At 34.6% G+C, this 12118-nt stretch overlaps 2 protein-coding genes across 2 annotated transcripts; one reads left to right on the top strand and one right to left on the bottom strand.

Annotated features, from left to right (window-relative positions):
* Window positions 1-3148: 3148 nt before the first annotated feature.
* Window positions 3149-3535, top strand: LOC118044069 (sigma factor binding protein 1, chloroplastic). Its single transcript, XM_035052230.1, has one exon. It carries the CDS (start codon window positions 3149-3151, stop codon window positions 3533-3535), a length of 387 nt encoding a protein of 128 aa, XP_034908121.1.
* A 3416-nt stretch (window positions 3536-6951) lies between these two features.
* LOC118044015 (GRF1-interacting factor 1) lies at window positions 6952-12118 on the bottom strand. The gene is made up of 4 exons (XM_035052158.2): window positions 11755-12118; window positions 8537-8613; window positions 7697-7781; window positions 6952-7618 (listed from the first exon to the last, which is right to left on the bottom strand). Exons 1-4 carry the CDS (start codon window positions 11833-11835, stop codon window positions 7193-7195), a joined length of 669 nt encoding a protein of 222 aa, XP_034908049.1. The 5' UTR covers window positions 11836-12118; the 3' UTR covers window positions 6952-7192.

Genomic DNA, 12118 nt, shown 5'->3' with positions numbered 1-12118 from the left:
TGTGAAGTAAAAAAATAAATAAAATCCGGTAGTGAAAAAGTCTTCACACAAGATTTCTACACAAACACGTGAAGTTATTTTTTCACGAGAGCCCAATTGTTTAAATTTTATGGGACTTATAATTTATCATTTATTGATTGACACATTAAATTTAATATAAAACATTTGTCTTAAAACTATTTTCCCAAAAAGTCAACCTGATTTGGTGATAAAGTCAACAAAATCTGCTTTAACTGTCCCACTAATTAATTGATGGACTAAAACTGACAATCCTTTCTAGATACATCTACTTTCTTTCACCAAAAATTTAAACAGTGAAAAAAAAAATTATGTAAAAAATATTTATTTTTATTTTTTTATTAATATAAATATTTGGACCAGCTTATACACATCTTAATTAATTTTATAAGTTTTAAAATCAAATTTACAATAACTTTAAAATTTATAAACTTAAAACTTAATCAGTTAAATTATAACCCTTCAAATTAAAATTATTTGTTTCTTGGTAATGTTATTCAAATAAATTCTCCATGCAAATGCGTGCAACAATCAAGGTTTGCTTGTGGACGAGAAGATATATTATTTTCCTTGATTTTTTAAATTCAAGTATTAAAGCTAGCATCCAGTACTAAAATTTATTAATTCTTTTTAATGTATCAAATCCAGGTGGAGATTGTGCTTATAAAAACTGGGAGAAGAAGGGGTTTAATTTCGATATACAACTTATTTTTTGAATAAGAAAAAAATCAAAATATATGAAAATTATATTTTTTGTTGAAAAAAAAAAAGATTTATTGAATCCAACATTTTTGTCAATTGTCGTATTCCGAAGAGATAATTGGCAATTTGACGACACTTTTATCTTTTGGTTAGCACTTCTTAGCAATACCAAGAATCTTATTTAATCCACATAGGGGTTTTGGTTTAATGGTTGAAAGGATTTGTTTTTTTTTTATACCAGGGTTCAAGCTTCACTTTGTGTATGTGTGTCACCTTCGTGGTATCTTATATATTCACTGGGCTTGTAGGATGTTCAGTGAACCTGAAGATTATTTTTATGTTTTTAAAATAAATTAAATTTTATTTATCTATTTATTTAAAATTATTTACTTATATTTATATATTCTTTTGATATATTAATACCAAATATATATATATATATATATATATATATATCCGGATTAATTTATGCATGAGTAATTTTATAAAACTTAAAATTAATAATTATGTAACCATATAATGTGAATACGAAATATATTATTTAAGTTGTCATTCTCATCCCCCCCCTCTCTCTCTCTCTCTCTCTCTCTCTATATATATATATATATATATATAAAAGAGGCATATGGGTTGAAAGTTAGAAATTTCTTCTTCGATCATATTTTCTAGGAAGCTTCATTGCCTTTTATTATTCAACCCAAGAATAAGACATGCATCAATTCTACCAATAGATCTACGCCCTCTCTCTATTCTTTTTTTTTTTTTTTTAATAATAATTTAATTACCCCTTTTTCCAGAATTGATACGAAAGCTTGATAGAGATTGCAAGGACGTCACCTTGACTACTTCTGTTAATAGAATAATATTAGCACGTGAGAAAATGAAGTGTGAAAACCAGACCAGCTGAATAGCCAAACTTCTTCCATGATTTTCAACCTAGTTATTATGAAATATTTATATGAGCATGTCGACTGAATCAACAAGAAAAATATTGTTGCTGTCACCCATGACTGGACATTGTCACTTATACACGTTCATAACTTAGCTAACACACAAATTTATTTACTAAATATATAAAATAATATATTAAATTATTCATTTTAAAAATAAATATTTAAATATTAAACTTATTCATTTTCGATATGAATACTTAAATCAAACTCACTCTTTATTGTTAATTATATCGATAATACTTGTTTTTATTACAAAATAATAAAAAATATATTTTAAAACATCACTTAAAAAATTAAATTATTACACTGAATTAGTTCTTTGACATTCTATTAAAACCTTGATTATCAAACGATCAACTAATTCAACCTAAAAACTTAAGTTTTTATGTTGAATTAGTTCTTAGATATAGTATTAACGCCTTGATGATTAAGTAATCATGACCTTAAATTTCATTATTTTTATTTATTTGATAAAAATTAAATATAATATAATGTAAACATATATCAATTTCAAGGTTAGCTAAATCACAAATCACGTGGAAAAAAGACAACACTTGGCTTTCGAACCTTTTGCTTTCAGTTCTTGGAGGTATGGTTGGAAGTTTGTAACCTGCTATCCTTTTTCTTAGTTTTGATAAAGATATATATTGGAAATTCTTACAAGGAATAAAGGTTAGGTTATTGATGCATCATGCATGGTCCTGGAAAAAGAAATAGATTCGTCTAATAATTTATCTTCTGCAGTCAATATTGATGTCGGCTTTCTTAGCGAAAGTGGACGCAAGCACTCTACTTCCTTCACTGCCTCTTGATCAGCTACTAAGTCTTTTTTTTTTTATTATTATTATTATTAAATTTGACATAATCTAATACAAAATAATAATTTGGTGATAAGAATATATGCTCATTATAACAAGGTTTTTGGTCAATAAAGAAGACAAAGTTCGAATCTAGATTACTTTGCAAAGGAGATTTTTGGTCTCCCGGTAATCTGAAACTCAAAGGCATTTGTTAACCATGAACATGGTCAATACCTTATCAGATATGAAATCATATCTCATGAGTACTTGGAGCTCAAATCTCCACTTAAAAGTGATATGTGGACCGTCCGAAAAACCAAGTACAAGATAAATGTTTTCTTGGGAGTGATTATTCATGAGATAGCTCAATACTACATTTGCTGCTGTCACTCATGGTTTAGGCAGCCATTGTAGAAATTTAGTTAGTGCCCACCAAACAGAGGAAGGAAGGAAGTGTGCGCCCCACAAATGTTTTTCCTCTCCAGTCATCCTTTGGTTTTTCCAATTTTGTCACGTACCTCAGCCATCCTTAATTTCTTGGAAGCACCCTCGAGCTCGACTCCTCCTCACAAAAAAAAACCCTATAAGAGGCAAAGGATCAACACACAACAAAACTAAAACCAGCTGCTCTCTCCCTCTTCCTCGTCTTCATATTTCCACCAAAAATCGAAGAAAATGAGCCAGCTTACTGAGCAATATTCTGGCCGTCAAGAACCTAGAAGGGGCAAAAAACGCACCAAGCACAAGAAAGAACCGGTCAAGATAACATACATTTCAAGCCCAACAATGGTTAAAGCAACCAGTGCCTCCGAGTTTAGGGCAATTGTTCAAGAATTAACAGGAAAAGATTCCAAAGTTGAAGATCCCTTTGATGCATATTCGATGATTAGCAATGAAGAAGCCAGTCAAGTTCCTCACTATGGAACTCCACAGTTCAATATGGCAGGTGTGCATGATGTTTTTCCCAACAACACACCATTTCTGCAGACAGAAGATGGTTTCTTTTGGGGAGATGTTTCAGATATGTCTTTTGAATTTCGATTTCCTTGTGTTTTTGCATGATTAATTAATAGCTTACGTTTTACCTGCAGCTACACGCGCGGTTGGTCCCCCCCCCCCCCCCCTCTCAGGATATTCTCTTCTACTATTTCATCACGAATAAATCTATAAGCTTGAATTATATTTTCTTGGCTGTTGGGTTTTTGGCAGCAGCACAATACTGTCTTGTTGGAACTTAAGATTGAAAGCACGTATGAGCAGGGCTTTCATCTCCAAACGGTTTCATTACTGCAATTTTTACATTCAATAACACCTCCAGAACAAAGTTGTCGTTCAAAGTTCCAGATTTCCAAACTTCACTTCTATCAACGAATCAAAACCGCCAGTCACTTTGTGTTTATAGAAGTTTTAGATTCTGACAAACGTTACGGGTGGAGGTATCCAAGTGATGCCTCTGTGATTTCAAAGGCTTGCAAATACATGCTTTCCTAGAACATGGTTCGACCACATTCAAAATTAGATTGAAACTAGCCACCCATTCTCATAACCTAATTTTTAAATAAATATTAAAAAAATAAATTTAGTTGAGAATTGGATTAAGACAACACAAATTCAAAGCTCAACGTTAAAATTTTTAAAATTTGAGAGTTAATTGGTCAGAAATTGAAGAATTAATAAGTTTGAGAATTTAATTAAAATTTAGATTATTTTGATTAATGAAATCAAGAGCTTAATTTAAAAATTAATGAGTTTGAGTACTTAATTAAACTTTGATTTAATCAATTAAAGGAATCAGGGGTTTAATTAAGAGTGTGTTTGGTATTGCGGTAGCTGTTGTGGTTGTGGTTTGAAAAAAAGTTGTTTTATAAAAAGTGCTTTTAGTTGAGGTTGGTTTGAAAAAATAGGTGTTTGGTTAAAACTGTGGTTTAAATTGAGGTTGAACAAAAAGTAGTTTAATGTGTTTGGTTAAGAATGCTTTTGAAATTGAGGTTATAAAATAATTTTTAAATATATATATTAATATTGATGATTTTTAATTTAAATATTGTGGATTTAACTATTGCTATTATATCATGAAATAAATCATACTTAATATAAAAATATTTTTTTATTATTCTTTAAAACCATCTACAATTCCATTACGTACAAAATACATCCGACAAGAACTACAGTTTTCATAATTGTTTTAGCGTATAATAAAATTAGATAAAATATTATCAAGTATAAAATTCACTCTAAACTAATTATTTTTTTTTTAAAAAAAAACTTAACTCATTAAATTAAATTAAATTTTTTTTTTAAAAAAAAAAAAAAAACAAACCAACTGCAGGGCAAGTGAACAGTGCAATTCCCTTGCACTGTTCATATGAACAGTGTGCTGATGTACACTATTCACGTAATTGCACTGTTCATCGAACAGTGCAATTACGTGAACAGTGCAAGAAAAGCAGACTTCAGCTGCTTCTTTCAAGCCTGCGTTCCCAACACAGAAATTAAAGGGGCCCATGAACAGTAATCAGTGGTTTTTCTGTTACCAAACACTTGCCTCCTGCGTTTTACATTAAACGTGATTCTTAACGCGTAAACAAACATTAACTAAATAAATACCAAAGTTTGGAGCTGATTCAAAAAAAAATTGCTAGAAAAATAAAGTTCAAGGACCAAATTGAATAGTCCATAAATCCAGGACTGTTGTGTAAATGGCGCTATAACTCAGGGATTCAAATTGAATTTAATCCAAGGGCACAATTAGAAATTAATTATTACTGATTAAGATCCAAATTGTTGAGTTTAAAACGTTTAGGGACCAAAGTGAAAAATTGTCATTTCCCTAGGATGCCAATGGCACCGTTTGGAGGCACTGTTCATCATCCCTTCATTTTCGCGTGGAGGCAGCCGATTCAACAAGAAAATCAGTGCAGCCGATCCAAATCATGACCATGTCTTCTGCCACGATTACCACGATCCCGTTTGTGGAGGTGATGGTTTTTGAAGCTCTCTGGCCTTATAAAAGGCAGGGCAGAGCAGAGAACAAGGAGGGGGGTTTGAATGAGAAACCGAGGAAAAACTCAAGCTAAACCCAAACGAAAAAAACAGAAACCAGCTAGAAAAGAACCGAACAAACCGAAGGAGGGACCCGAAAACCAGAGCAGGAGAGGAAGCTAAACCAAGAGGGAAAAAAACCAAAGAATAAAAACCCTGGAGACAGGGGAAGAACAATGGAAACAGAGAACGAGTGGAAGACGAATAACACAGGGGACTGAAAAAAAAAAAAAAAAAAAAAAACAGGGGGGAGGCCAGGAACCAGAGAAGAAAACAGGGGGATTGGACCGAGAAACAGGGGGAGAAAAAACGCACGCATAACCCAGAGGAAAAACCCAGAAAACAGAGGGGGGACAAAGAAGGAGGGTCAGAGAAAGGCCTCAGCACCAAATAGTGAGAAAAACAAAAAAAAAATACAGATGAAATACAGCAAAAAAGAACACAAGCAAAGGAAAGTCACCGAGACCGTTGCTACTGCCCTCGGCGTTTCCAGAACCAGGAGAAAAAGCAAAGGAAGGCACTAATCACCCGCAGCTTCGTCTTCGTTGTCAAGCACACCAGACCAGGTAAGTACATCCTCTCCCATTCTGCAATTTAATTCATTGGACACTGTTGCCGTAAATTTAATTATCCCTTCATTGAGTACGCGCGCATTGTGCGTGCCCTTGCCTAGCCGGGTCACTGGCTTGGGTTAATGACCGAGTCGGGCTGGCTGGGTCTAACTCATATGGACTGAGCTAGGCCCAACCAAAAAATAAAAATATAAAAATGTAAAAAAGTAAAAAAATAAAAAATAAAATGTATATACATTAATAAAAATAATATAAATTTATTGGTTTATTCATTAACGTCAAAGTTGGGAATGAAAATACCGGTTTAAATTTATATTATTCATTGTATTTTATTTTATTTAGCTAGAAAAATAATAAACAATATATGCATTCATAAAAATAAATTTATTTTATTTGTTTATTCACTAGCGTTAAAGTCAGGAATAAAAAAAATATTGATTTAAATTTATTTTATAGCTAGGTAATATTTACCAACGCTAGAGTTGGAATTATCCGTAGTTGAATATTCACTAGCGCCAGAGACAGAAATATTGCAAGTAAACCATTAGAGTACAAACCAATAAATATTTAGCAATTTAAGACAAAACCAGCAATGCAGTCTGTCTCAGGCAGAACGTTTAAGAGGTGATAATATCTTTCCTTTTACGTAACCAGTCTCGTACCATAAAATCTTTGTTAACCAATTAGGGTTCTTAATGACCATAATACTAGGTAGCGACTTCTTAAACAAGACTTTTTTTAAAAAAAGAACCAGATGCCAAAAATTTATTCTTTTTCCATAATCTAGATAATTTTTAAGGCCGCCGCGATGTAGAGTGCGACACCTATATTTCAAGCTCACCAGCAACATGAAGAAAGGGAGCAGGATTAAAGCACACCAAAACATAACCTAGAAATTTACAATGATACACTAGCACAAGATTCATTGTCTCAACACTTCAAAACAAGCCAGCCAATGGTTTGGGGCAAGTCTTCAACGAGTTTTTGCATGACAAGTTTTATAGGCAGCAAGTCCTCCCTGGTTCCTATCTCTAGATCAACTTCCTGGCTAAACATTCCTAAGTTCAGATGTTGACAAACCAGTAGGTTCACCATTTCTTACATCTCAATTCCCATCATCTGCAGATTTCAAGTAAAGGGTTTCACCTCCATCACCACCATGCCCTCCAGAGCTCGCACCTCGCCCTTCACTAGATCCTGCACTCCGAATATCTTGCTTGCTCCCACTTGCAATTCCTCTACCAGCAGCATCGATTCCAAAATCAGGAAATCCTCCACCTCCAAGTGCTCCACCGCCTCCTGCCATGATGGCCTCATTTTGCAGCATATGAAGTCCCGCGCTTCCACCCGAACTCATACCGAGCTGGCCGTGTAAGGCTTGCACTTGCTGTTGTTGCAGAGCTGAGAATGGCTGTTGAGCATACTGCAGCATGGAAGAGCGAGCAGCCATAAGAGCTTGTGGTGTCATCTGTTGAGCTTGTTGGTGCTGCATGTAATGTGCTCCTGGCTGCATAATGCTGCTGGAAGGGAACTACAGGGATTTACAGATAAAAAAAAAAAAAAATCAAAATCAGGTAACAAATTAAACACTTCTCTAAAGCACTTTTACCTGGGCATGCATGGTAGGTGGCGGGGGCTGAGAGTCAGCAATTGCAGCCAAGTACATCAGGTTCCGCTGTAGTCTTGCTTGGTTCCTACGACACAAAATGCTCAGAGTTTAGCAATTTAAATATGAATAATTTCCAACCTCGGAGCCGGCTTGTTATTTTGGAGTACATATTTAGGTCATCAATTAATCCTTTAATAATCACTTCCAGACAGATAGATTCACTTACGAACTCCAACTAGAAAGGGCACAAACAGAAATCACCTATACTACAGCTCTAGCTTTTAGACATCAGTCTAGGATCTAAATTGCCTACATCAAGGACAAAATCATTTTCCCAAATAGAATTCAAGACCATCATTTCAGCTTGCCAAGCTATGGAGAGTATCATGTTGGGACCAGAGGTACAAAATAAACAGTGGAAGAAGATGACAGAGAATGCTATATAACCAAGAAAAGTCACCACCCTGGAGGAGAGAAGAAGACACCTTGGTAAGAGAAAATGAGTAGAATATAAGCTCTATAGAGGTGGGCAAATTTTTGGTACTAACCTGCATCGACAAATGGGCTAGTCAATTAAATTTAAAACACCAGCATGCCAAAGGTTTAAAAATGATCATGACTGATAGATATCTGGTTGTATGGTGAGCAGCCAAATGCAGAAGATATCGAGGACAAATTAATCGTTGATCATGAACCAAGTTCAATGTCTCTTTTACCATATTCCCTTACTTCTAACAAAGACCAAACATGTAAAAAGCAGACTATTAGCAGCATGGATGCCTCCTCTAAACAGAGGGAAGGAAAATTTTCAAATGAAAAATGAGAGAGGCTACTACATACTCTGCACACTCACTGAGCTTCCCTAAATTCTGGCTCTCAACAATCTTCAAAATCAATGACTTGTTTTCATCCAGATACTGCATGAATAAAAGATGAAGGCATGAATAATAAATAGTTAAATAATAAATAGCAAGGGAAAAATAACGAATAAAAGTAGGCAAAGAAACTCTTTCTTCTTTCGAGGAAATGGGCCTGAAAAATTAGCTTATTCTCCAGTTGATTCATGAAAGGGACAAGAAAACATAGCAAGTGAATATGCTTAAAGAAATATCACCAACTTCTGAAGCAATTCAACATTTTTTTCTTTCCTTTTCTTCACAGTTTCTGGCACATAAAAGGAGTGCTGAAGACTAACAGAGAGAGAAAACACATTGATTTAGATGAATGTCAAGTCTTTTCCCTCCACGGTAAGTGATAGAACACTAGTTTAGTATCACCATCCAACGCAACTTAATTGTCTCTCCAGGTCTCCATTACCTAGCCTTGTTCATACATTTTAGTTTATCTTATCACCAAGCCTCGGTAATCAATTTCATTGCCTCTCAGCTCTCCATAATCATACAGAAAAAGAAATATCCATTCTTGTTTAATTTGCAAAGTAGATAACACATCTGACATCAAGAATGAAGTTGGTTGCTTTACCCAGAATACAGCAATGCGAGTTGAGGTTTGATTTCTTCACTGCCCAAACTGACAAAATACACATAAAAACAAAGCCCGCGCTCTTTCAAGTCCAACCAGCCATTTTTTAACTGCTTCCAACAAAACTTGGAAAACTTACTGTGATTTGTTTCCAAGCATCTCTCATGTCTAATTCAGAAACCAGTGAGCTAGTTGCATCAACTGACAAGCACAGTCCTAGATAGATCTAATCCGGACCAAACATCATGAGTCATGCAACTACAAGCATTGCTCACCTCAACAGCATAAACACTTTTTCTGGCCCTTGATGTCATGGAGATTACAACTAATGAAATCTCTCTATTCCTATAGCACACATAATGGACTGAGTCGTGACTACATGAAACCACCTATACAGTAACTTGTTGATTGTAGCTGTACCATAAGGTACTATTAATTTTGGCATCCCTTCAACAAATAGGCTAAGAAGCAATACTTTTGTTTATTTTCCCTAGTTCTTTTGGCAGTTGTTGAGGGTCCCGTACAAGCTTAGTAATTTAGTACTCACCCAAATGCTTAGAAGCCAATAATACATTAAAAAACACAAAACAAACGCCTAAGGTAACCTTAATGTGTTTCAACACATGAGAAGAATGCCATGTTAGCCACGAAATAGAGCTTTATTACAAAAATGTACGGCAAAAAATGGAAAACGACATGTTATGAAAACATTGAGAGAGGACCACTACTGAAAGACCATCTCATCAGCAACGATGCGAACATATCCAAACAGATGACCATTTATGTTAAGAAAGGACCCTGCAGTGCAGGCCATTATTCCATCCAATAACTGGCATTCATATGGTTGATCCTGACTATCAAAAACAAAAGTTTGTTGAATGAAAGCCATAACAATACCTAACATTTGTGTTTCCCCTCATAAGTTCTTAATACACCTAACGATAAAGGCAAGGCACTTACATAAAGTCATGGAACGAACAAGGAAACTACAGAGAACTATATAGCTGCAGGACAGCAGCCAACAAATGATTATCTAACTAAAAAATTGGTACACCAATAGGCGAATCGTAACCAAATTTTATAAAACTCTGACACCCTCTCATAGTTTCTACCGCCTATAAAACGGACCGCATTACTGGGTTAGAACATTTAATTCTACCATTATTTGTCCTGTCAACTACTATCTCCTTTTTGTGCTTCATTTCGATCAAACAAGAAACCTTGTCGCTGCAAATCAGCATTTCAATAACACCATTCTGTCTCCATGACTGTTAAGACCAAAAGGAAAAATCAAAGAAATTGTTGAGTTGTGGCTTAAATTGGTGAGTTGGTTTAGGTTAGATTGGTTAACATATTCTATTATTGAACTTGAACTTGAAGCCTTTTTCCTAGTAAAACAAGGATCCACCTTATTGCTAGTATAAATAAATAGCATGTGGTGGCTAGTTTTATACAACAATAAATAATTGTTTTCTTGATAGTTGTATTGTTTGATGAGGGCAGTGGTGGGTTTTGTGAAAGGGTTGCCTTATCGTTTAGTTTTTCACAATTGTAGTTTGTGAGGGCTAACAGTTGTGTAATGAAAATTCCTTGGATTTATACGAATTTTAGATGGTAAGATGTTTTTGTGAAGTAGGCTTTGCCAAACCATGTTGTGTTTCATATCCCTTTGATTTTGTGTTATTACTTAGTTTTCTTGGGTTTTGCACAGCAGAAATTGAGTCCTCACATCCATCTGTAAAATCAAGTGGCCAATATGTTAATTTTTTGTTTTCTGCTCTGCCATGCTAGCAGTTACTTGCAAGGATTAAAAAACCTCAGTATGTATACCAACTCTTTAATATATGGTAGCTGGTAAGGGCACCAATCATTTTTAGGCTATCCAGTTAAGAACAAAAGGAGGAAGGACATTAGATTTTAAAATAACAGTGAGATCCATCAATATTATATGATCAAATATGGAATAAACAATAAGTAAACACTAATTAAAGAACAACCAAGAAACAGCTAAAAAAATCAATAGCATGAGGCTATACATGCCCTATATAACCTGCTGACCAATGGCTCCAAAAGAAAAATACACCAAATAATCTAAAGATTCAAGCTTTTGTTGCTGGGAAATATCAAAGAGAAAAAGTTACTGCTGCCAAAAAAGCAGAAAAATATGAACCGGACATGAACCCCAAGTGATGAGTAAAGCATGTACAAGACATAAAGAAACATCAAAAGAATAAAAACCCACTTACAAAAAGAGATGAACATACATAAAGAACAAACTTGTAAACCAATACACATCAAAATTCACAAGAAAAGTGTGATAAAGAAATTGTCAATGATAAGGAAACAGAAACCAACAAGAAAACTTGAAGGAAAAGGTAGCAAATAGATGGTGAAAACAACAGCGTATATATATAGCCACTAACATTACTTGGACTTTAGAGGCACACAAAACACTCGAAAAAGAAAAATAAGCAAGCAAACAAAAGCTGAAGTACTTACTGGAAACAGAGGGAAGAAAAAGCAGATAAAAAGAGAAGGAGAAAGCGTGAAGCAGAGAAGAGAAGGGAAGAGAGAACCTGTTGAATATGATCAGTAGTGACGTTGCTGGGGTAATAGGCTGCCATCATGGGCTGCATCTGCATCAGGTGCTGTTGCATTTCTTTCTTACCTATATTGCAACGACGGGCACACACAAATTAACACAAACCAAAAAAAAACACTCTCTTTTCTCTCTCCGTCTCTCTAAACAGACAAGTATCTAACACGGAGAGAGCGGTCTGAATCTCCTAAAGATCGATTGATAGATATTATTGCAAGAGTGAGAGGACCAAAGAAATAAGTGTCTTTGTCTTGGGTTCTTGGTGAAAATAGTCACTTTCTTTACCCCCCCCCCCCTCTTTATAATTGAGATGTCACGTGACAGAAGAAAGAGAGAGAAGA

Source organism: Populus alba, chromosome 13 (genome assembly GCF_005239225.2).
Source record: "Populus alba chromosome 13, ASM523922v2, whole genome shotgun sequence".
NCBI classification, from domain to species: Eukaryota; Viridiplantae; Streptophyta; class Magnoliopsida; order Malpighiales; family Salicaceae; genus Populus; species Populus alba.
The sequence above is the reverse complement of the archived record's forward strand: the minus strand, read 5'-3'. Positions and strand labels throughout refer to the sequence as shown.